Source organism: Cyclopterus lumpus, chromosome 24, assembly GCF_009769545.1.
Source record: "Cyclopterus lumpus isolate fCycLum1 chromosome 24, fCycLum1.pri, whole genome shotgun sequence".
In the NCBI taxonomy this organism is placed as follows: domain Eukaryota; kingdom Metazoa; phylum Chordata; class Actinopteri; order Perciformes; family Cyclopteridae; genus Cyclopterus; species Cyclopterus lumpus.
This window is the reverse complement of record NC_046989.1, coordinates 15706093-15728592: the sequence shown is the minus strand read 5'-3', so window position 1 is coordinate 15728592 and position 22500 is coordinate 15706093. Positions and strand designations below refer to the sequence as shown.

The window sequence follows — 22500 nt, the reverse complement described above, 5'->3', positions numbered from 1 at the left end:
AAGAAAAAGTCATTGAGATTAAAAACCCGGACCCATCTTGGCCCAGCAGGCAGCAGCAGCACATTAAAACAAAGTTACAGTGACAGACAATAACATTTCAGATCACAGCATGAGAACACCCAAATAAGACCCCTTATATCCTGGATCACATAACAATTAGTTCAGCCAAAAATGTACCTTACTCCAACTCCTTCAGTTTCCTTTTGAAAACATTTCAAGAGACCTCGACTTAAACAGATCTGCAACAAATCCCAAACTAAGGAGCAGGATACCTTCAGTAAAAGCCCCTCTTCCCATTTTAAGACGGGCTTTGGGGATGATAGATGAATATGTCCGGTGATCGTAGCTTCCATTTCAGATGGACACATTTAACAGAAGTGCGATGGAAGTAAATAAAGTGGTAAAGAGCGTATACGTATGGTGTTACCTAGATGAGGGCCGTGACAGCGGAGCGGGCTGCAGATCTATGTGTGGCTGTTGGGGACTGGAGGCACCGCTGCTTCTGTGGTTTGAATCCCCGAACACATAACTTCTCTGGACTACAAGCAGAGAGAAATGGACGAAAAGTCATGTTAAGTTACAAATACACACAATCGGCAACAGATGCAGAATGAATACAAAAATGCCTCTAACTGAAAATATACAGCATGTAAGTCTATTCATAATGTAAAATACATACATGAGCGGCGTAACACGGCAATGATGAGTGTGAGTATTAGAATGACTTGATAGGACCTTTTGATGTCCTCTTTTCTTGTATTTAAATCACGTGCTTATTTTAGTCTTTAGTGCATCTTGTGCCTTCGCAAGGATACAAATCACATGAAAGAAAAGACACGTGTGCGCTTATTAGTAATTCTTAATACCGTAGTGTGTGTTTCTATCACTATCAAACGTATTGGCCACATCCACCAGGTGTGTCCACTCTAGGGGGTCTCTGTCTTGAGACGGGAGGGGCATCAGCTCCTGAGGGAGAGGTCCGCGATGACGCTCCACCAAATCCACCAATGAGGTGTCGGATGCCGAAAGGTCACCTGGAAACAGAAAGTTGTGGAAAGAACTGAAAGTAAGATTACCCTTTTTTTTTTGCCATCATATAATTTCAATCAAAAGAGGGCAGGAGATACACATCTAGAGCTAAATCGGATATATCAGACACTCTTTCAGTTACTGACAGTTTGTTGTTTGTTATCTTAATGATAGACAAACCACATGACTGTGGGGATATATTAAGCTCCTTTTCCTGCACTGCTTTCACTACATGTAAAAAATGACCACATAACGCGAAAAGATATTGTTACAACATATAGCCTTTTGCAAATCAATAGAAGGACCTAAAAACACATTTCGTCAATAGATTCCAGGCAAGACACCTACACTCATCCACCTCCTTCTTACCATGGAGTTTGACTCCAAGCTTATAGGAAGGCCGTCTGAGAGGAACACCGCGGGTGGTGGGTGAGCGTGGGAGGGTGGAGCAGCTGAAGAGAACATCTGCGCCGAGTGTCTGTTCCGTTACCGAGTTGCAGAGGGGAGGGAGGCGCTGGCCACGATAGATACTCTCATCCGATAGGGTACGATGGAGTGAGCGGCGGCGGCCGAGAGGCTGGCTCGGTGGTGATTTCTGGCCGTGCTTCACAGAATGGGAAGTAGTGACGGGGAAGTGTTATTGTATTATATTACAAAGAAACAGGATCTGCACCCATTCATTATGTGGGTGAACATCTGTATCTGTACATCTGTACCAACGGCATCAATACTGCTGCATGTGTGAAAGTCTTATTCAAAGTAATAATTCACCCACAAAATGACTATTTCAAAAATAAATTACTCACCCCGCATTACATTGAATATTTGAAAAAAAAGAACATAGTTTTTAGTCACATGAACCTGGAGAATGAAGAATCAAAAACAGATAAACATCTTGATGAATTTAATTTAATTGGCGACACGTTTAACAACAGCAAAACTATATCAAAACAACTGTTTTCAGACTCTCACACAAGTCGTGCAGTATAATAATAATAATAATAATAATAATGTCCTCAGCACTTTCCAAACCACTTTGGACTGGCGTGTTTGCGTAGGTGTTTTAATAGTACGGTATTAGTGAAGATTCAGGCAATTTGGAAGTAGTGAACATACAATTTGCTAAATGAGTCTTGGATTATACTGAAGAGTTTGAAAACAGATGTTTTGATATAGTTTTGGATGTTTCTAAATGTGTCCCCAATTATAGTTTATCAAGACTGTTCTGCTTTTTGACTATCCGGTCACCGGGAAGGCATGTGAGAAAAGAATATATACATATATACAGATACATACATACACACACACACATACACACATATATACACACACACATTAGGACATGTTCCTAGGAGTCTGCTTCCAGGCTGTCCCTGTAACAAAGGTCACAAACAAACCTTTTCCTTATGTCTGCGTGGTGCTGGAGGACTGTCGGGGGCACAGTGTCTCTTCACATCTTCCTCCATCGTAGATTTGGCGTGAGGCTGGGGCGAGTGCATATCCCGAAGAGAGGGCCTGGCTGCTGGGGTTGGAGCAACCTCCACTCCACCTTCTCCCGGAGACTTCCTAATACACACACACGCAGACAAATATTTTAGCAAAAGTATTCAGGAGACAAATTATGCACGCTGCACTTTTAATGCATTCTCCTTATATAGTAATTGCAACAATATATAATAAAAAATGTGTGGTCGTCAGTTTCAACAGTAGAGCCTTTAATTGCATTCAGTTACTTCATTAAGCCTCAAGTGTAATATGCTATTTAACCACAAGGGGGTAATCGAGGAGTATGCATATTATTACTACAAGAAGACATAAATAGTTAGGTACACAAGTTAAGGGATCAAATGCAGACTTCACATTCATACAATACAAACTGTCATGGCAAATCTGTTCATGTTCAATTTTTTCACTGAACATACATAAAGGGATGAAGAGGTGTCTGCACCCTGCACCTTCACAGTCTCTACATAAATGCAACATTATAAGCTTTACAAAGGGTGGTATTGATTGAGCGTTATTGGGATTGTGAATAAATCCCAGTCGTCTTCTATATTTGTCCACTCCCTGCAAGAATTGGTGGAACTTAACCCGGTATATCCCTGGATCACTTGTTCCAGACTGTCTCTTACTACAGCAGTAAGAGCGGTAGTAACAAAAGCATGTATGCAGTTTAAATCCACTGATGGACTGGGAACTACAATTAAAGACCCACTTTTCATTTCATTTTTGTTCCATCCTTACTTGCGTGTGTCTCCGAAGTCAACAGAATTGATGGTGGAACCGGGCTTCCTCCAGCCAATCAGGTACTTGGACTGAGCTCCTTGGCGGGGGTAGAAGCTTTTGGGCCCAGGGGATGATGAGGACTGGGATGAAGGGGAAGTGGCTGCAGAGGAGGACTCCTCTCTTGGGGAGCTGTGGCCTGAATGCCTGGCACTGACGGATAAAAGGAGAGGAATAGAGGCGGGAGAATGAGAGGAGTTATGATAAAATGCATCAGATTATGATGAATGATGGATACAAGTTGAATCATAATCCTGCATCTTTAGGTTTGTTCTGTGGCTTAAACAGATTTCTATATTGTTCAGAGATGAGAATCTGAAAAAATTGCCCCATAAGATATCAATGTTGTTCTTGGCTGAAGATTTAATACAAATCTCAATAGTGTAACATTCTAATACACAGGAATTTCCAGGGAGGAATAACATAGTTAAAATTGTTTAAAGTATCACCTGCGGTCAAACTCATTTCAGAGCCCCTCTTATTCCCCCTTCGCCACTTTGACAGAATACAAGTGTATCTGTCCAGGTCATGAACTGTAACTGGATCTGAACGAGGGCATTAAGACTAACAGGAAGAACAAATCACTGGAGTTCTCTCAGCTCGAGACACCAATTCAGCCATGTAAAGGTGGACATGTGCTGCATATTTCCTGAGGCCTAATGTGGAAAGATAAGAGGGAGTTGAAACTGCTCCCGCGCTTAGTTTCCAGGAAAGACTTAATGAGAGCGAGGTGGTCGAGTGTGTGTTCCTCTTGGGCGGAGACATATTGGCTCGAGTAATGAGAACTGGAAACATTCTGCAGAGTTCAAGCAAATGCTGCGATGTCACGTGACAAAGTGGAAGAGATCAAATTTGAAATGAGATAAATTGTACCCCGCAACTTTTAATGAAAAAAATAATAAACAAGCAGACATGTTTTGTCTCACTCACCACCCCCACAGGGTTGTAACCACTTTACACACTAAGTTGTATTCTACTTCAAATGATGCACAGATACACAAACACCTCCTCACACAAACACTTAATTATGCACACACACATACCTGGAGTGTGATCCAGCTTCACTCAGACTGTAGGTGCTGCTGTCTCTAACAAGGAGATGAGTAGGTGGGCTTCTGCCTGTCCCCTCCAGACTCCTTTCCCCTGGAGGGCCTGGGGACTCGGCTGCAGCCGGCGACCTCTCCAGCATCCTGCGGCTTCCCTCAGTGGGGCTGTGCCATGGAGACGCTGCCATCTCCCTGCTCTCCCTGCTCTCCCTGCCTCCGCTAGGAGCCAGCAGGGAGGTGGTGCTGCCATGATGAGAGTGGGGGTGTGCGTGGTGAGAGGCTCCATACGAGCTGGTGTCTATGCCGCTGTCGGCAGACGCCCCCTGGAGGTAGCCTCCTCCGCCCAGGCCATTGGGCTCTGACTCACCCTGGTCTCCACCGGAGCCTCCACCCGCTCCCATTTCAAACCATTTATCGCTGTCGCTGTGGCCCCCGCTGGAAGCTGTGCTGGACAGAGTGTTACTGCTGGAGTGCCCAGAATAAGGGCCGTCCGACTGCTGGAAGACAAATAAAGTGGAAATGACAGTTGAGGGAGATTAGTGAAAACATCAGTTTTATATCATTAATATTACTTCAGACTACAGTATTCTTTACTATGATTGCAGAATTACTTTTACACTGTAAGCTACCAGATTCAGAAGTCCTTAATGAAATCAAACGTGTCATCTGAGCCACAGGAGAAGAAAGCAAAGAGGCGTTACAGGTCAGGGTCCAGAGCCCTGATGGTTTAAGTAAACAGTGTAAGAAAGATGTAACGCCTGACCTGGCTGCTCTTCTTCGGGGACAGGTGAATGACCTGCTCTTGTCTTTGGATGCGAGGAGCTCCAGAGAAGCCTTGACCAGACTTGGAGACTGGGGTCTCTGTGAGAGAGAAGACAATACACACAGCTGTGGTTGGTGAAAAATGCGTGCACAGGAACTGCGGCACAAACTTGTTATTTAAACAGAGAAGTTGTTCTGCGCTCTGCTCACTTATGTGTATTTTGCTACTACAGAACTTGTGCTTCCTGGGGAGGTTCATAACGATGACACGGTTTTCACTCTGCTGTGTCCACGGACAGAGACACAGATCACTTGTCTTCAAAAGGAACATCAAACAGTAACGTGTCCCCAGACAGTCCCTGATGGCTTTGTTTGTTCTGGGCAAGCTGTTCCGCGTGAGGGAATGCGTGTATGTGTCCTGAAGCTAAGCTTGGGGTATAAATGGCACTGTTGTGTAATTATCTACATCTTATGCAAGAAGACATACAGAGTAGGCCGCTAATGACCAACACACCGTGAGAGGCAGAGCTAAGGTAGTTAAAAACTGCGGCGCATAGGAAGGGAACAAATGTTCTGCATCTCACTGCAAATGAATTAATCATGAACCTGCCACAGAATATCAAAAGAAAATTGAGCAAATGCTGTGTTAAATAGATGCAACAGGAAAACCTGGGGCAATAATTACTCTAACTGGTGCGGTGGCCATTCAGAGCGTAGGCCATTTAAAGTGTTGCCGTTTGCAGCGGCCTGACTGCTTGGCTCCAGGTATTGCTGCTTGCGGCCGTTGAAGTGAAGAGAGTTTGGTCGCAATGTTAGGATATCGAGCAGCAAAAGTGACCTCCGGTCGATGAACCAGGGCCCGGAAAGGCCACATGCTGTGATATGCAATGACACACTGAGGTTCCTCGCTTTATTGTGAGATACAAAACACTATAAAGGCTAAATTAAGGGCAAAAGTAATGTCAGCTTGTGTGACAGGAAAGCAAAAGTGAGTGTTCTGCCCTCCGTGTGACTCTGTTATTTCTGGACAGAGCACGGCCACATCATCAACTGCTTGACTGAACGGGTCAAGGGGTTAAAAATGGAAGGAAGGGGAAAAGGACAGAACCCCAAACCACAGAGACAGACAAGCAGACTGTGCAGTTAGACAGCTGGCTCGGCCTGCATTGTTCCACCCTGACCAATAACGACATAAGTGTTCTAAACAACCACAAAATGAGAGACTAGGGCCTTTCGCTGTGATTGTGGCGGTCAAGAGCAGGTTGAGGACACGGTTGAAAGTAGGCTGGGCCACAATCAATCAAAGCAACATCATGCTGAGATTCAGAGGATTGGAAAAGGAACATGTCGTGTTTGTGGCTTTCAGAGACCGAGCTGGAAACTCCCAAAAAAACAGTGCCTGGGGAGAATACGTGTAATTAAATGAAAGTCAATGTACAGGAGAATAAAAAGATGAATGAGAGGCGAACATAATCGGACGTGGAGAATGAGGAACAGACTGGAGGAAGTGAGGGAAGGAAAGCCACACAAAGAGAAGGTCGGTCAACTGTGTAGGAATGTCTAGCCTTTCCCTTTCTTCTTTATTAAACCTTAAAGAATAGAGCGAGAAAAAGCCATATACTTTAATTGAGGTCGGTGTTAATATCATTTCCCCCCACAATAATTCTCACTTTCCGTTTTCTGTTTGTCTAATTATCTTCCCATCTTTTTGTCTGTGTGCAGAGACATCAAGACCTGCTCTGGGAAGGAATACAATTCACAGCTTGCAGAGGAGGCGGCGGAAGAGGGGGAGGAAGAAAAGAAAGACTGTGGATGCTGTCAGAGTTGGTATCTCAGCTCCAGAAAACTGTCACTAGCAGATGAGGAGGCACACAAAAACCCTATTCTGGATATACCTGTCAATTCAAAGGATTTAGTCATCTGAATAATATGAATGATTTATTTTCTTCATTGTCCCTCCCTCCGCAGCTATTCAAGAGTCATGTGCCAGCCACGGACGAAAACCGGCATGAGTAGAAAAACATTTAATTTTATGCTGAAAACATTAGAATCCACCTACGCTATTAAGCCACAATGATGATGGGAAAATAGGGAACTTGAATATTTTCCCACCGACTAATTTTTCCAACAAAACGTTTTGAAATCTCGCGAGATTTAGAAGTGAGAGTTGGTGAGAGGAATGCTGAGAAGAGTTTGTTAAATTGGAGTGCAGACATCGGGCTAAATATTTGCCTGATTTAAATAAACAAGTTACGTATCGCGAGACTTCAGGTTGAGACTTGACTAGACACAACAGGCAGACCAGATCAAGCTAAAAGGTAAAGAAAAAATAGTTGTTTCTCTTTCAGTAATGTTGTCAGACACTTATAAAGAACAATCTGAGCTCGTCAATGGGAAGGCAGAATTTTCAAGCATCTGTTCCATGAGACACTTAAAAACAAAAACATGGGAAAATAGAGTTCAGGTTTAAAGAAATACGACACTAACCCATTAATTTTACTTTATATTCTCCATAACATAGATTCACCTGTTGACGCTCGTTCGGCTCCTCCCCCTTCCTCCAGTCTCGTCCAATTAGGAGTGGACTTTCCACTGGAACCGCCCTCTCCAGCCCCCTCTCGTCTCTCTGCAGACATCGGAGAGTGGTGGCTGCCAACAAACCTGGTGAATGAGGATTTTGTTATATTCAGCTGTTTTCATAAGCTAAATGTGCATTTCCACTGATAATAAATGCAGGGCGAGAAATAACAGAGTTTCGAAAAACAATACATTTGACCACAGGCTGCAGTGGGTGGAAATATAAATAAAGATGTTCTGTCGAGCGCATTATAATGTAGAAAAACACAAACGCTATCACCTCACTGTCCTACACCAACGTAACACACCGTTACAACTGTGGGAATTAGGAGAATCAGCTTCACGGTTGTAAAACGTTAAAGCTGGAAATATATTATGCTTTCGAAAAATGAAAACTGAGTAATGCTCTTTGTAACCCTACAATACATGAAATGAAATTAACAAACATCTTCATATCATTAGTAATTACATAAAAAACATTAAATAACAGAAGAAAAGTACCTCAAGGCAGCAAAACAATGTTTGTGATACTGAAGGAATTCGATGCTTCTGATATGCTTTTCTGATACAATACATCATAACTTGAATGAAAGATTCCTCTGAAACACACCCAGCCACAGACAAACACAACACCTCTCCCCCCTCTTCCTTACTGCTCAGGCATGGACTTCTGTCTCCAGTGAGCAGAGCTTCCGGAGGCGTCACTTGAACAAGAGAGGTTGCTGGGAGAGCTGCGATTGTGAGGGGAGCGACCCAACGCTAGCGAGGAGGCCAGGCTATAGCCCTCGCTGCCCGGAGACATCCTGGTTTACAAACACATACACACACACAGGAACTGTAAGAATGTACGGGCACGGAAGTTGAAATAAACGCAGCAAAGCACTTTAGGAGCAAAAAGTTCTTATTCGTGCCTTCAGGAGGAAATTTTATTGATTGCTACTTCCCATACATGCTGGATGAGTAAAAAGGCATGAATATTTAACAACTTCTGCTTAAAAATCAACTACATACCCAATGGCTGCCTTTGCTTACAGAATTTGCAATGTGTTTTTTTGTTGAATTTTAACAGTGTTGCAGGTGAAATATGTATTATTTCACAGGAAGAAAAGAAAAAAAGAAACTCAAACAACTACTGTACCAATGACTTAATGCTAACTTCACAAGCTTACATTTATTTTTTCCCTTTGGAACCCAAGCCTCACCCTCCACCTGATAAATATCATATTCTAATAATCGATATCTAAAAAGCCAAGGGGCTCTAACCTCTTGGTATCCAAGGGCCGGCCATCACTGCTGACACTGCGTGGGATGGCTGCGCCCCTCTCCAGCCTCTCAGCTGACAGGGTCTTCCCCACTGAGCTTCCCAGGCTGATGGCCCGGTTGGGCTGGTGGGGCTGTGGCGAGGCGGTGAGTGACTGCTGAGGGCTGCTGGACGTCCTCTGCCACTTGTTGTTGTTACTGCGGAAAGGAAACTTGTAGTCGAAGGAGCCGCTGTCACTGCTGCTGCCCTTGTATTCTGACACAGGCATCCGATAGAGCTCTGAACAGCCTCTGTAGAAGAAGCGGAAAGACATTTGGTTTGAGAGGCAAGTGTTGTTTGTGTCAGTGTCGCATCATTTTCGGTTACATATAGCTTATATATTTTGGCAGGGATTTCTGACAGTATATCTGTTTATATATGCAGACTGCTGGGTGCTCTAATAGTCTCTTAAAAAGGTCCATTGTGTGGGATTTAGGGTGATCGTCATTATTTTCATTTGTATATAACCACCTCGAAAATAACTATTGTTGGGTTTTCGTTAGCCTAGAATGAGCGCTTCATATCTCCATACAGCACGGCTTCTCTTCACAGAGCCCGTTGTGTTGCACCGCCATGTTTCTTCACTAGCTCAGAACTGACAAACCAACACCGGATCCAGACGGGGCCTTTCTCGTTTGTTTGTTTTTTTAAAATCACCTGAAGGCCACCATAATTCACCCACTCACTTGGAACCACAGGAGTAAGAGTATTCAGGTGGTTGTAACCCGCAAACTTCCTACTAGATGCCATTACATCCTACACACTACTCCTTAAAAGTAACGTGAGGCCCCACTAAACTTCAAATATGAAATTAAAGCAATTCTGTTCACATGTACTTCAGATAACATCATTAATATATCAGTAAACAGATTCTGCACATAAGAACGTACCTGCGTGGAGTGGCGTCATCATGTGGCGGAATGATGACAACACGCACCGTCACTGAGGTCCGCAGGAGGTCAATCATCTGCTCGTGGGTCAGCGTTGCTACCGCAACTTTGCAGATTTCTACCAACCGGCTTCCCTGCCGTAGTCCTGCCTGCCAGGCGTAACCATATGGCTCCACCTATTAGGGACCAAGTGTGATTACATTACAGCTGCACTGATGAGATGATACTTCCTGCGCGGAGTAACAAAGGATTCATTACCAGCAAACCGCTACAAGAAGGAAACTAATACAATAAGACAAGCGAATACAAGGGCACGTTATATTAATTGTGTTAACAGGTAGAGTAAGGGTAATGAAGCAAACTAAGATCTTCAATGTAAACATGTTCTACCCCAATAAACATTACATTTCCAGAACATTTGAGTAAAGTACAGACATACCTCAGCCACGATGCCTTCGTAGTTCACGTGGAAGCCCAGCTGCCCGAGGCCATTTCGACGAAGCGTCATCTCTGATGTCTCGCAGCCCTTTGTCAGGAACTGGACGTGGGGAGGGCAGAGAGATGCACAAAGTACTGATGTAACATTAAGCGACATCATTTATCAGAGTAGAGATTATCAGAAAGAACCAAAGAAGTCAAGAGTTGTGAACAGAAAAGGGGACATAGTGAACTTTTCTCATCTTCTAAACCCTCAGTCAAATTTAGCAAACAATGTCTTTATGTGAAGAGTCAGTTTGGAAAAAACATTTAATAGAATACTGGGAGAATTTATAGGATTATCTTAGCCTGTAAATGTGTAGGTCCGCGTGTGAGTGTGAACATGCTCAGTGCCCATGTACACATGCTTCCCATTTAACGTTGATGACATGTTCTTTTTTTTAAACAACTTGATCCTTAAGAGATTCATGGCCATAACTAAAGATCAGTGCTTCAGAATAAGTAGTACACACACACACACACACACACACACACACACACACTCTCCTTGTGATACTTTAGTATGTGTTCAGAGACGCAGGGCGAGGAACGCTGTGACAGCCACACATCTTTTGCAAAAGGAAAACAATCTGGTAAAGCCAATCCTCATTCCTGGCTTCTTGTTCATCCCTCTCTTCCTCCCTCTAGTGTCGCTCCTGGCAGCTTCAGGGCAAATGCATGTATTTGTCTGAACCTCTATAGATGTCAAACTCCGAAGCATGCGTGAATAAATAATGCTGCAGACTGGCACCTGATAGGATTTGTTATGATGCTCTCTGATGTTTCTGAATGTGGGCGAGAGAGAGAGAGAGAACAAGAAAAAGGAGAGAGAGAGAGAGAGAGAAGAAAAAGGAGAGAGAGAGAGAGAGAGAGACTTCCCTTCCTCTGACGCGGAGGTAGACCAAATGATTGAAGATTAACGGATGCATAAAATGCAACATGAAAGTGGTATATTTCTGGTGATATAGTCCTGAGCCAAATAACGATGTGTGCGCGTTTGTGTTCAAACATGTTTGTTGTATGCATGTGTGCAAATCAAAGATGGTGGACTCAATCCAAGTTACATAAATGTATGATAAACACCATCACACACACACACACACACACACACACTATGAATGTCGGGAGAGGCAGAATGTGGGCTGAGGGTATTCTAAAGCACTGAACATTGCATAAGAAAACACCTTTTTTTCTATCCAGTTTCCATGGAAACAGCTAAGGAAGAGCTACTTCACTGTATGTGTAGGTGTATAAACCATTAGGAGTATGTGGTCCAGAGGTGTTTCTGAAACTCCCTCAATAAGCTGAGACCAGTAATGACACAGCTGCTTTGGCGTGTCGACAGAAAATGGTATCATTCTGGCAAACTGGCAGCAGCAAATAGTAGGAGAATCTGAGAGTGGGCCAGGTACATGATCAGTGGGAGCAAACAGCAATTTAGTCAATTGATTCTGTTTCTCAGCTATCGTCTGCTGACATGAATGAATGCGTGTCACCTATTCCCTTGTGTTGTCTACTCAGAGTCTCCCAACAACCCCATGGGGTCTGGTTAAATTGTGCAGTGTGAGTAGTGCCACCCATCTGGTTACAGGGGCCAAGAAATCACTGTCGACATGGACAAACTACATTATTTTAATTATCTTGGCATCAACTGACCCAATTTTATTTTGTTTGCCATGGCTCCAGCTATGACAGCAGGAAGTCCAACACATTTCAGTGATTGATATAATTGTGACTCGTAACATATAGAATGTATTGGTGTGCGTGTCTTCTAACCTCAAGGCGTTTCACCACCTCTTTGAAATCCTCAGTGTTGTTACCGATGCTCCTCAGAGACACACTTTCCCCCCTCTCGTAGAAAATCCGCAAAGAGGCAGGGCTGCTCAGTGTCCAGCCAATCACGTCCTTAGTGGCACAGTTTAACACCACAGCCTTGGCTTCCTGGTCCAACAGGATGAGGAAGTCATTGGAGATGGCCAGTAGAGCCTCCAGTTCCCCTCCGGTCCCGTGATCCTCAACGTGGACCATCCAGGTCACCGCCCCGGGGCTGCGCAGCTCCGCCCCTCCATACGGCCGGCTCTTCTCTTTTTTCTTGTGAGCCAGTGAGATGAAAGGGAACTTTCCAGAGGGGTCAATGGGTGTGCTGGTGGTGTGGCGCTCGGCCAGGTCGCGCAGGTACTCCTGGCGTGTTCGGGTGGCCATGGCGCGGAACTTGTACGACTTGTGCGCAGCATTTTCTGCATTGATGACCTTGGCCAGCAGGAAGTCCCGGAACACAGAGGACTTGGGAAAGGTCACGCCTTCTGGGATAGGAGGGCCGAACGAGGGCACGTCTTTGGAACGAGTGACGGCCACACTACAGGGAGAGGAACCGATGAGGAAGAGAAAAGGAAGCAAGAGTAGAAAGAAGGAAACATTGAGGAAGGGATCAGAATAACTGTTGTCGTCACAAATCAGTTGTTCCAGTATTGGCCAACAGTCAGTTGCAATTTACATCATAAATCCGGTGGCTTTAGATTCAGTGTGTAGATTAACACAGTTAATCTACTTAGAATATCACATCACATCCAAGCATTTATGTCATTAAGATGTAAAAGCAAAAAGAACATTCTGCCAGATTCTGCTACAGAGTTTATGTTTGATAGAAAGCCTCATGCTCACTCAAGTATGGGACCATAAAAGGCACAATTCTTCACTGCGTTATCATCCGTCAGGAAAAAAACCATTGAGGCTGAATTTAAAAGTGGAAAAGGAAACAGACAGAGTTCTTGTCCATCCTTTTCATCTTGCAAAAATTATCTTTATAGTTTCTGTATTATCCAATTTAAAATGTATTGTCCACTGCTATCTTTATCTGCCTAAATGCTGGAGATGATATGTCTTTTAAAAATGTAGCTATTGTGTGTAGCCTATGTAATTCTTATACTGCAGCATGCACTTCATTTCTATGTCCTTCCTGCCCTGCTTTCCCTGCTCTCCGCCTCGCTTCCTTAAACCCCCTTTTCCTTTGAGTAATCTCTGGAATGGCCTTTGGAGGCTGTTTGTCCTGTCTGGTATGTCAGGAACTCAGCTCAGCAGCCATGGAGAGGAAGGAGAGTCAAGGAGGAGCAAGAGGGGAGAGTACTATTCCAAATCTCCTGCTCAAAGCCTCTGAAAACCCAGAGTGAGGGAAAAGGAAAAAGGTGTCTGTGAAAAGAGGACTGTGTGGAAAACTCTGAAAGCACAGTGAAGTAATTACATTACATTTAGCTGAAAATCAAACACCGTAGACACAGCTACGGGGAGCAATTTGGGGTCAAGTGTCTCGCTCAAGGACACATCAACTAGGGCGGGCCGTGAGCGAGGATCGAACCGCCGATAGAAAGGCGGACCTGCTAACCACTGACCCACAGTCTTCCACTAATTGCTCACTGGAAGAAACATATTATTTTAGCTATTTGAGACAAACAGACTTACAACCATATTTGTGCCATGAAATATTTTTATATGACCAAGAAGGCACAATGTCTGTACACGGGTGACCTTTCCTGTTCTCAACCTCTTCGTGACCGTATGAGCTCAATCACAGATCCTCTCTCAGGTGATAATTACTGACCAGAGTAGCGCCGGAAGTCGGAGCCCTCATCCCACACACCTCCCTGCTGACATGCATCGGCACACATGTTGACACCAGGATTAATCACGATGTCTAATAAGCAACTAAAATGAAAATCACCCACATATTTCTAAACATACCTCTAAGACACCCTGTCCTCACCGGAGACGTGTGGTGTTCAATTATACCATCCGTCAAATTGTTGATACATCATTTCCCACCTTTCCTTGTTTGTGACAGACAGAGGAAAGATACTTTTTGGACTTATTTTTAGTGCAATGTTGAAAAATGAATGCTGGGAATACCCCCAGTAAATGCTAATATGTTAAGAAATAATAAAACAATTCGTAGGGGGTGTCAATTTATAGTCAGCAATATAGTCTCGAGGCAACATTCACCTGCTTTTCTGTAGATGACAAATTAATCATGCCGGGTATTTCAGAGAGGACCAGCTGAAGTGGTTATAAGCAGGCTGAACAAATTGTTAAAATAAAATGTGACCTTTTATTCTTATTCTTCTCCTCCACTACAAACATCACTCAATACATTTCACTGGAGCTCTAAAAGCACTTGTACTGATCTCAAACACCTGTGAGTCAGTCAACCAGAGGCCTGTGACTCATGAAGGACAGAGACACGCGATGGAGAGAGAGAGAGAGAGAGAGAGAGAGAGAGAGAGAGAGAGAGAGAGGAAGGTAGAGGTGTGAAAGCCAAAGACAGAGAGAGCAAAAAGGACTGAATGACAAAAGAAAGAGAGAGATTGAATGAGAGGAAAAGGAGAGTGTAGTGCAAGAGGGATTGCTGGGCTGTGTGGCCGCTGTGTGATCTATGTGGCAGGAGGTTTGCCAGTAGAAATGAAAGAGCACATTCCTGTGGTTTCAGTGATTTGTGGTCTTATAAATATCCAGTGTGTGGGCAGCTCCACTCTTCCAGTATCTACGACCTGCTGCCCACCGAGGCAGGGGAAGAAAAAGAACATGTCAATACCTAATGAAGTGGGTGGCTGCGAGGTGTACTGTATGCATGCGTGTGGATGTGGGGACTGGGTAAGGTACATATATATAACATGTCTTGGTCTACTTGTGAGAACTGGCCCTCAAAGCAGAGGCTATTTATTTACCATTTACAGAATTTAGGTTTGCGTAGTGGCGGTTTTGTCTAGGACACGTGCAATGATGTGTTGTAGATATCGGAAATGAGTTAGAACACGTGCATACTCTAACATGGCATAGAATGGTCTCTCCTATCGACAATAGAATGTATACAAGTGGATGTCGTCACCATGATGTCACCCATTGGTTTGTGTTAACCAGAAGTGACACGAGAGGGTGGAGCCGAATGCTGAAGAAATTTAATTTGACTGAAAACACTGTCAAAGGATTCAAGTTCTCAGACGGAAACAGAGTTAACTACCAAGCCAGACAACTTTGCAGCGACCTGTCAATCACAAGGTAGCCACACCCTAAAGCATACCCTGCTTTATCGTCTATTTGACTCTAAATGGGATCATAACCTAAAAAGTGGACATCATGCTGTATCGAAGATTTGAAACGAGTGATTCTGACTATAGACTTGTGTTTACATTGTTCATATAATAATATATATATATTATAATAATTCCAGTGAGAAGTAGGGCCAGACTCCCATACAATCTGACCTCTTTTTGCAGTCTTTGAGTCGCACACCGCAGTCCGTTAGAAAGAATGCAAGCTTATGGCACAAAACATTTCTTTGAAAGAAGCGCCGTGGTTCCAAAAAAGTTTAGGAGCAACAGCTTTAGAGGGTGCATACAGTTTTCACTTTTTCCACATTTTGTTATGTTACAGCCTTATTCCAAAATGGATTAAATTCATTATTTTCCTCAACATTCTACACACAACAACCCATAATGACAAAGTGAAAACTGTTTTTTGCAAATGTTTGCAAATCTATTAAAAATAAAGAACGAAAACAAAGCATGTACATAAGTATTCACAGCCTTTGCTCAATACTTTGTTGAAGCACCTTTGGCAGCAATTACAGCCTCAAGTCTTCTTGGGTATGATTCCACAAGCTTGGCACACCTATTTCTGGGCAGCTTCTCCCATTCTTCTTTGCAGAACCTCTCAAGTTCCATCAGGTTGGATGGGGAGCGTCGGTGCACAGCCATTTCAGATCTCTCCAGAGATGTTCAATGGGGTTCAAGTCAGGGCTCTGGCTGGGCCACTCCAGGACATTCACAGAGTTGTCCCGAAGCCACTCCTTTGTTATCTTGGCTGTGTGCTTCAGGTCGTTGTCCTGTTGGAAGATGACCCGTCGCCCCAGTCTGAGGTCCAGAGTGCTCTGGAGCATGTTTTCATCCAGGATGTCTCTGTACATTGCTGCATTCATCTTTCCCTCAATCCTGACTAGTCTCCCAGTTCCTCCTGCTGAAAAACATCCCCACAGCATGATGCTGCCACCACCATTCTTCACTGTAGGGATGGTATTGGCCAGGTGAGGAGCAGTGCCTGGTTTCCTTCAGACATGACGCTTGGCATTCAGGCCAAAGAGTTCAATCTTTGTTTCATCAGACCAGAGCATTTTGTTTCTCATGGTCTGAGAGTCCTTCAGGTGCCTTTTTGCAAACTCCAGGCGAGCTGTCATGTGCTTTTTACTGAGGAGTGGCTTCCGTCTGGCCACTCTACCAAACAGGCCTGATTTGTGGAGTGCTGCAGAGATGGTTGTCCTTCTGGAAGGTTCTCCTCTCTTCATAGAACAACACTGGAGCTCTGTCAGAGTGACCATCGGGTTCCTGGTCACCTCCCTGACTAAGGCCCTTCTCCCCCGATCGCTCAGTCTGGCTGGGCGTCCAACTCTAGGAAGAGTCCTGGTGGTTCCAAACTTCTTCCATTTCCAGATGATGGAGGCCACTGTGCTCATTGGGACTTTCAATGCTGCAGACATTTTTCTGTACCCTTCGCCAGATCTGTGCCTCAATACAATTCTGTCTCGGAGGTCTACAGATAATTCCTTGGACTTCATGGCTTGGTTTATGCTCTGATATGCACTGTCAACTGTGGTACCTTATATAGACAGGTGTGTGTGCCTTTCTAAATCATGTCCAATCAACTGAATTTAGCACAAGTGGACTCCAATCAAGTTGTAGAAACATCTCAAGATGATCAGTGGAAACAGGATGTACCTGAGCTAAATGTTGAGTGTCATGGCAAAGGCTGTGAATACTTATGTACATGTTGTGTTTTCGTTCTTTATTTTTAATAGATTTGCTAAAATTTGCAAAAAACAGTTTTCACTTTGTCATTATGGGTTGTTGTGTGTAGAATGTTGAGGACAATAATTAATTTAATCCATTTTGGAATAAGGCTGTAACATAACAAAATGTGGAAAAAGTGAAGCGCTGTGAATACTTTCCGGATGCACTGTACATACTAAGTACGACAAAGATGTGTGCTATATTTCTTCTGCCATACACACCAATACACACACCGAAGCTTCAAAGCATTTAGGTCAACCTTACTTAAATACATGACTCAGTCAACTCCCTATGGTCACTATGAATTGGACATTTACATATGAAACCTGATGTTTCACCGTCATAGTATGCGAGTGTGTGCGAAATTAGTATTGACTTCAGAAAAATGTATTCACATTTGTGAATTACAGGAGGCACGTGTAAAACCGTGTTTGCTCTATATTCACTTTATTCATGAGCTCTTTGTTCATGTGTTTGTGTTTTTGCTCGGTAATGTAGCCCCATATGGGACAATTAAGACCTCACACAATGTGCTCAGACGGCAATTAAAACAGCCATTAGTGGGACGGGGAAAGAGTCAAAGAGAGCCAAATAAGAGAGAATGACAGAAAACTAGATAACAAGACAGAGGCACGAATAAACAGAGAAGGAAATGTCCTTCACAGCTCAATAGGCAGAAAGTTCATCATTTCTTAAAAATGACTCCGCAGTAGAGCATAGAGAGGGCTCTCCACACTCACAGCCTCCTCTGAAGTGGAACTGCAACGGCAACCAGTTGAAGCAACAGATAAGAGCATTAATATTTCAGCAGTGATGAAAGGGAAGAAAAGTCATGTGCATACCTTTGGTAAAACAAAGTCAAAATGATCTTATCTTGACTTGTTTCTTATGCATCTACTGTGCTGGCTTCAATATGAGATGAGACATTGTACAACAACCACCTATTACTGTTTTGGGATAACAAACTAAGTCATTAAAATGCAATGAAACTGACAATACACATAACATAATTGTCTTTCTAATTCCATTTTGCCAGCTCAAGAGCCTGTGACGTCAGTCTGAAACTACAATGTTCCGAAGATGGACTAACATAAACAACCTGGTTCATATTACTTTATTAACAAGGTTGGAATATAAATTCAAGAAGAGTGTAAAAGTGAACCCAAGGGATAGTCACAGAGCAAAGCTACTAAACTGTCTCATTGTTCAGTTTCAAACATGCCACTAACCATTTCTCATATCTCTTTATGTTATTGTGGTTTATATGCAGATTATAATCTGATCATAAGAACATGCAGACAATAGTTCATGAAACACCTTATTTACACGCTCTGCGTTTGTCGGTCATGATCGTTTGTTCTCGAGAACGGCCAAATGGCGCGCCACTTTAAATGTTGCCGCTGCAAGGAATTGTGGGGCGGCATTATCTCCTTTCCTTTCATAAAGGAAGGTCCAGTGTTTCCTATGCTAAAGGAAGCATTGAAGCTCCTTTCCTTTGCATTTAGAGAATTCGACCAGAACTGATCATGGCGGCCACTTGGATTATCACAATCTTTACAAATTTACAATAAAAAATAAATAAAAAAACTATCAAATAGCTTCACTTTGAAAAATGTTGATCAACTACATCACACCACATACGTCGCCATTAAACACCGGCAGAGTGCAAAATATACTAACTATATTAGTGTTCTTTCATGTTCATAAAAACGTACATGTATCTAGCAGGAAGAAGCCGCCCATCAGAGAGGACATCGGAAACGGCAATCGTTTTGGCTTCATCAGATAACCCATTGGCAATAAAATGCAGCTGCAATGTTTGTGTGATAGGAAACGCCTTAATACAACACTCTAAATACTCAAACACAGACACACACAGATGAGTATACCTCACCTGTAGGAGCTGTTGTCTGAACATGGGTTGTGAGCACGCACAACCACAAAGACATGCTGGAAGTGTGAGCGAATGTTTTTGGGGGTGAAGGGCAGTGCCCCGGGCTCCTGGAACACGATCGTGACGATATCATTCCCAATATGACGCTTCCGCAGTAACTGGGAAAGCACAAAGGAAGCAGGTGAAACCAGAGTTAGATATTGAGTCATATTAAATAATAAACTTATCAGCCGATAAACTTTGAACCAGAGTTCACTTTAAATGTGCACTGACTGAACGTAGAAAGTTTTTTGCATTATCAAGATAATTATCAAGATAATTGCTATTTAAGCCATGTCAACTCTAACATTCTGACCTAGATGACCATGTTCATGTAAATAAATAGCTGCAAAATTTTCGTGGACATAAAGACTTCAGTGTGTTGGAACTGTGAGCCCTGCCATTTACCGACCTGTTGCTTATTGTTGGGTGTGTATGGCAGCATGCTCGACACATGGAACATGATCTCGTAGTCCTTGTAGGTGGTGTACATGGAGTGGGTGCCTGTCGAGTCAGCTGTGGAAATAGAATTACACGTGTAAAAATGCTATCAGACATGGAGAAATGTTCAATACATGTCCAAGGACATTGATCAACATATACAATATGTATTCTCTCTGAAACATTGTCATTATAAACTCCTATACTATAAACATGTATGACCATCTTCCTCCACTGCAAAATGCTGTTCAGATGGCAATGACCTGCCTGAGCTCTCACCCCAAAGACAGCCACTGCATGTTAATAACCACCGACAGTTATATGTTATATGCTCTATACGGAGAACAAACCTGTCACAAGGTGTTTAAAAGGCCATACTAGCTAGATTACTTCAATTAATTATTAGAGAGTGCTTTGCATGGCTGTGTTTAATCAACTAGAGGCTACTGGAGGTTGTATTACATGTCCTGCAAAAACTGACTGGGGGTTTGTGTCTCACAGAGCATTATGGGGGATGACTTAATTGACGTAAGAATAACACAAGAGTTAAATATCAAAGCAGACATGGTGTAGACATCAATCTTGTCTATGGCAAATGCAGAGGCGGGCGGCAAAGGAAAGAAAGGAAAGAAGAAGAGAATACATAGGCTATCAGTTTCTCCAATAGAATAATCTGACACCAGAGGCCATCCGTCACATGACTGAAATTAAAGGAACTCTTGATCTCAGTGCAGTGCATCGAGATGAAACAGAAGAGTCACTGAAAGACAGCCAAAGGGATTAAAGCAGACTGAGACTACGGGGCAGCAGGGCATGTACTCAATAAGTAGTATTGGATTTACCCACAGGGGTTTCAACTATTGTCAGATCTGTGTCTTTAACACCGATTATGAGGGAGTCTTCAGAGGCCGTGTGCTCTCCAAGAAGAGTGTTCCTGTGTACTCCGACCCCCCACAAGGGTGACACCCACACACATCTTTATATACTTCTTTCTTAATTAATTAAATAGGTTGGACCCCTAAACTGATCATATTTGCTGCTGCGATATGTTGCCACTCCACAAATCTTGCTCTGGTCATATTTACACAGCACCTTTACATATTGAACTTCTACACGGTGTGTGTCAATCATTGTTCACCCTACTGCTGTGGGTTAGGCAAGAGTTTTAGTGTCACTGTGACGCCGTCTGAAGGGTTTACCGCTGGATGTGTAGGACAACTTGAGATTTCTCCACATGTACATACTCTTGGCGTCCAGCTGGGCGCGGTACTTGGTGAAGCCTTTGAGCCTAACCCTCTCCCCCAGCAGATGAAGGAACTCCTCCAGTGCAGGACCAGCTGATTCATTGTTGTACATCTCCTCCTCGCCGCTCTGGCCTGCCATGCAGTACATCACCCCCACTTTCCGCTGGAAACTCAACTATTGAGAGAACATAGATTGTTGCAATGAAAAGGCGGGGGGGGTATGTGAGGGAGTTTCTCCACTTAAATCCCACATAATGGTCTGTGGGAGTGAATGATAAATTCAGTATAAACAATATATATTAATAATAAATCATTCTGTTTCACAATAAGACATCCCCCTGTGGGAAAAATACATGGTACAGAATAATGTCAAGGAAACGTGTCTTTAGTTAAAGAAATTATGTATGCTGAATGGATTGTATTTTTTCAGAATGATGATGACAGTTAGAAGTTTGAGTAATATTGTCTTTTTATTAAATCCATAGCAGTAAAAGAAAATAGCGAATTATTCCAATACGAACAATCAAAAGATTAAATCAAAGATACCTCGCACACATCAGTGTTCCAACTGTCCACTTACCCCCTGCTCATCCAGCTTCATGAGCTGCTCAGTGACCTTTGGTGTATTGAGTGCAAGGCGCAGGCAGTGGACGTTGAGCTCAGGCACCAGGTACTCCAGCACCTCTTTGAGGGGCAAGCCTCGAGCTAGACCATGCTTGGATGTGGAAGGTACTGCATCTTCCAGGATGGAGCCCCTCAGGGTATTCAGCTGGAGACAGCAGAGGGAGAGGAATAAGATTATTGGGAAATACGAGGATCAGGACAATAATTGATTCCTTGAGGGTTTTTTTTAACTGTAGTTTGACATGTACTGCTACCAAATTAGTTTTCCTTCAGCTTGAGTAAATCATATTTTTGGTGACCCGCATTGTCTTGGTCTCTACAGTAGTTGTGTGGTTAAAATAGTTTTCTTACAAGGCTATGTTGCACGCGCTGCCTCCTTATCAATGTTCTCTCCTGACACCTAAAACTATCACCTACAACTTTTGGTCGTTCCTTGAACCTGCACCATGGTGTGAGCTACAAATACACTTTAAACCAAAGTATTTTATAAGCATGCACGTTTTTAAAAACAGGATTACGGACTACTTACAAATCTCTAATTTTTTACTACAAAATCAGGGATAAGAATTGGTTCTGCCAGACTACGTTCACTGCTAATCCTGGCTTAGAATGCATGTAGGTGTTGCTGCTGTAGTTTTTAATGACAAGACTTTTAGGCAAACTCGAGGAGGACCAACATGAATAAGTCAAGAAGACCGGGACCTAAATATTCATCAAGAACAAAAAACACAGCAGGAGATCGTCGTGGTCCGAAGGCTCTTAAGCATCACCTAAAGTGTGCTGTGTCTTTACATAGCGTTCAATACACAACACCCTCAAGTTTAAACAAACTGAAGAGAAGTACTCTCACTTAAGAGAGGACAATGACCATCCTTAGTGGACACTGGACATCTCTCTTTAACATCTGCACATCCCACTCACTCCCACACATATCTGTACCTGCACAGCTCCCCTTTCTGAAAATAGCAATAAGAGAGAACCAGTCAGGAGAAAAAAAGAAAATTGGAGGAAAATGCAGCTCAGTAGGGTTGTGCGTCATCCCAAGTGATTGTACGGCCTATTGC

At 43.2% G+C, this 22500-nt stretch overlaps 1 protein-coding gene across 1 annotated transcript in view; it reads right to left on the bottom strand.

The window, feature by feature from the left end:
- The window catches only part of sipa1l1 (signal-induced proliferation-associated 1 like 1), a 77300-nt gene that overhangs the window by 8465 nt on the left and 46335 nt on the right, over window positions 1-22500 (bottom strand). Inside the window, exons 9-25 of the mRNA XM_034527687.1 lie at window positions 21393-21581; window positions 20813-20987; window positions 19540-19643; window positions 19089-19246; window positions 12141-12720; window positions 10327-10425; window positions 9888-10063; window positions 8961-9248; window positions 8351-8500; window positions 7648-7781; window positions 5122-5219; window positions 4356-4855; window positions 3274-3465; window positions 2427-2595; window positions 1399-1633; window positions 867-1034; window positions 428-539 (exon numbers count right to left, since the gene is read on the bottom strand). Coding sequence (XP_034383578.1) covers window positions 428-539; window positions 867-1034; window positions 1399-1633; window positions 2427-2595; window positions 3274-3465; window positions 4356-4855; window positions 5122-5219; window positions 7648-7781; window positions 8351-8500; window positions 8961-9248; window positions 9888-10063; window positions 10327-10425; window positions 12141-12720; window positions 19089-19246; window positions 19540-19643; window positions 20813-20987; window positions 21393-21581 — 3527 coding nt within the window. The remainder of the gene's footprint in view (window positions 1-427; window positions 540-866; window positions 1035-1398; window positions 1634-2426; window positions 2596-3273; window positions 3466-4355; window positions 4856-5121; window positions 5220-7647; window positions 7782-8350; window positions 8501-8960; window positions 9249-9887; window positions 10064-10326; window positions 10426-12140; window positions 12721-19088; window positions 19247-19539; window positions 19644-20812; window positions 20988-21392; window positions 21582-22500) is intronic.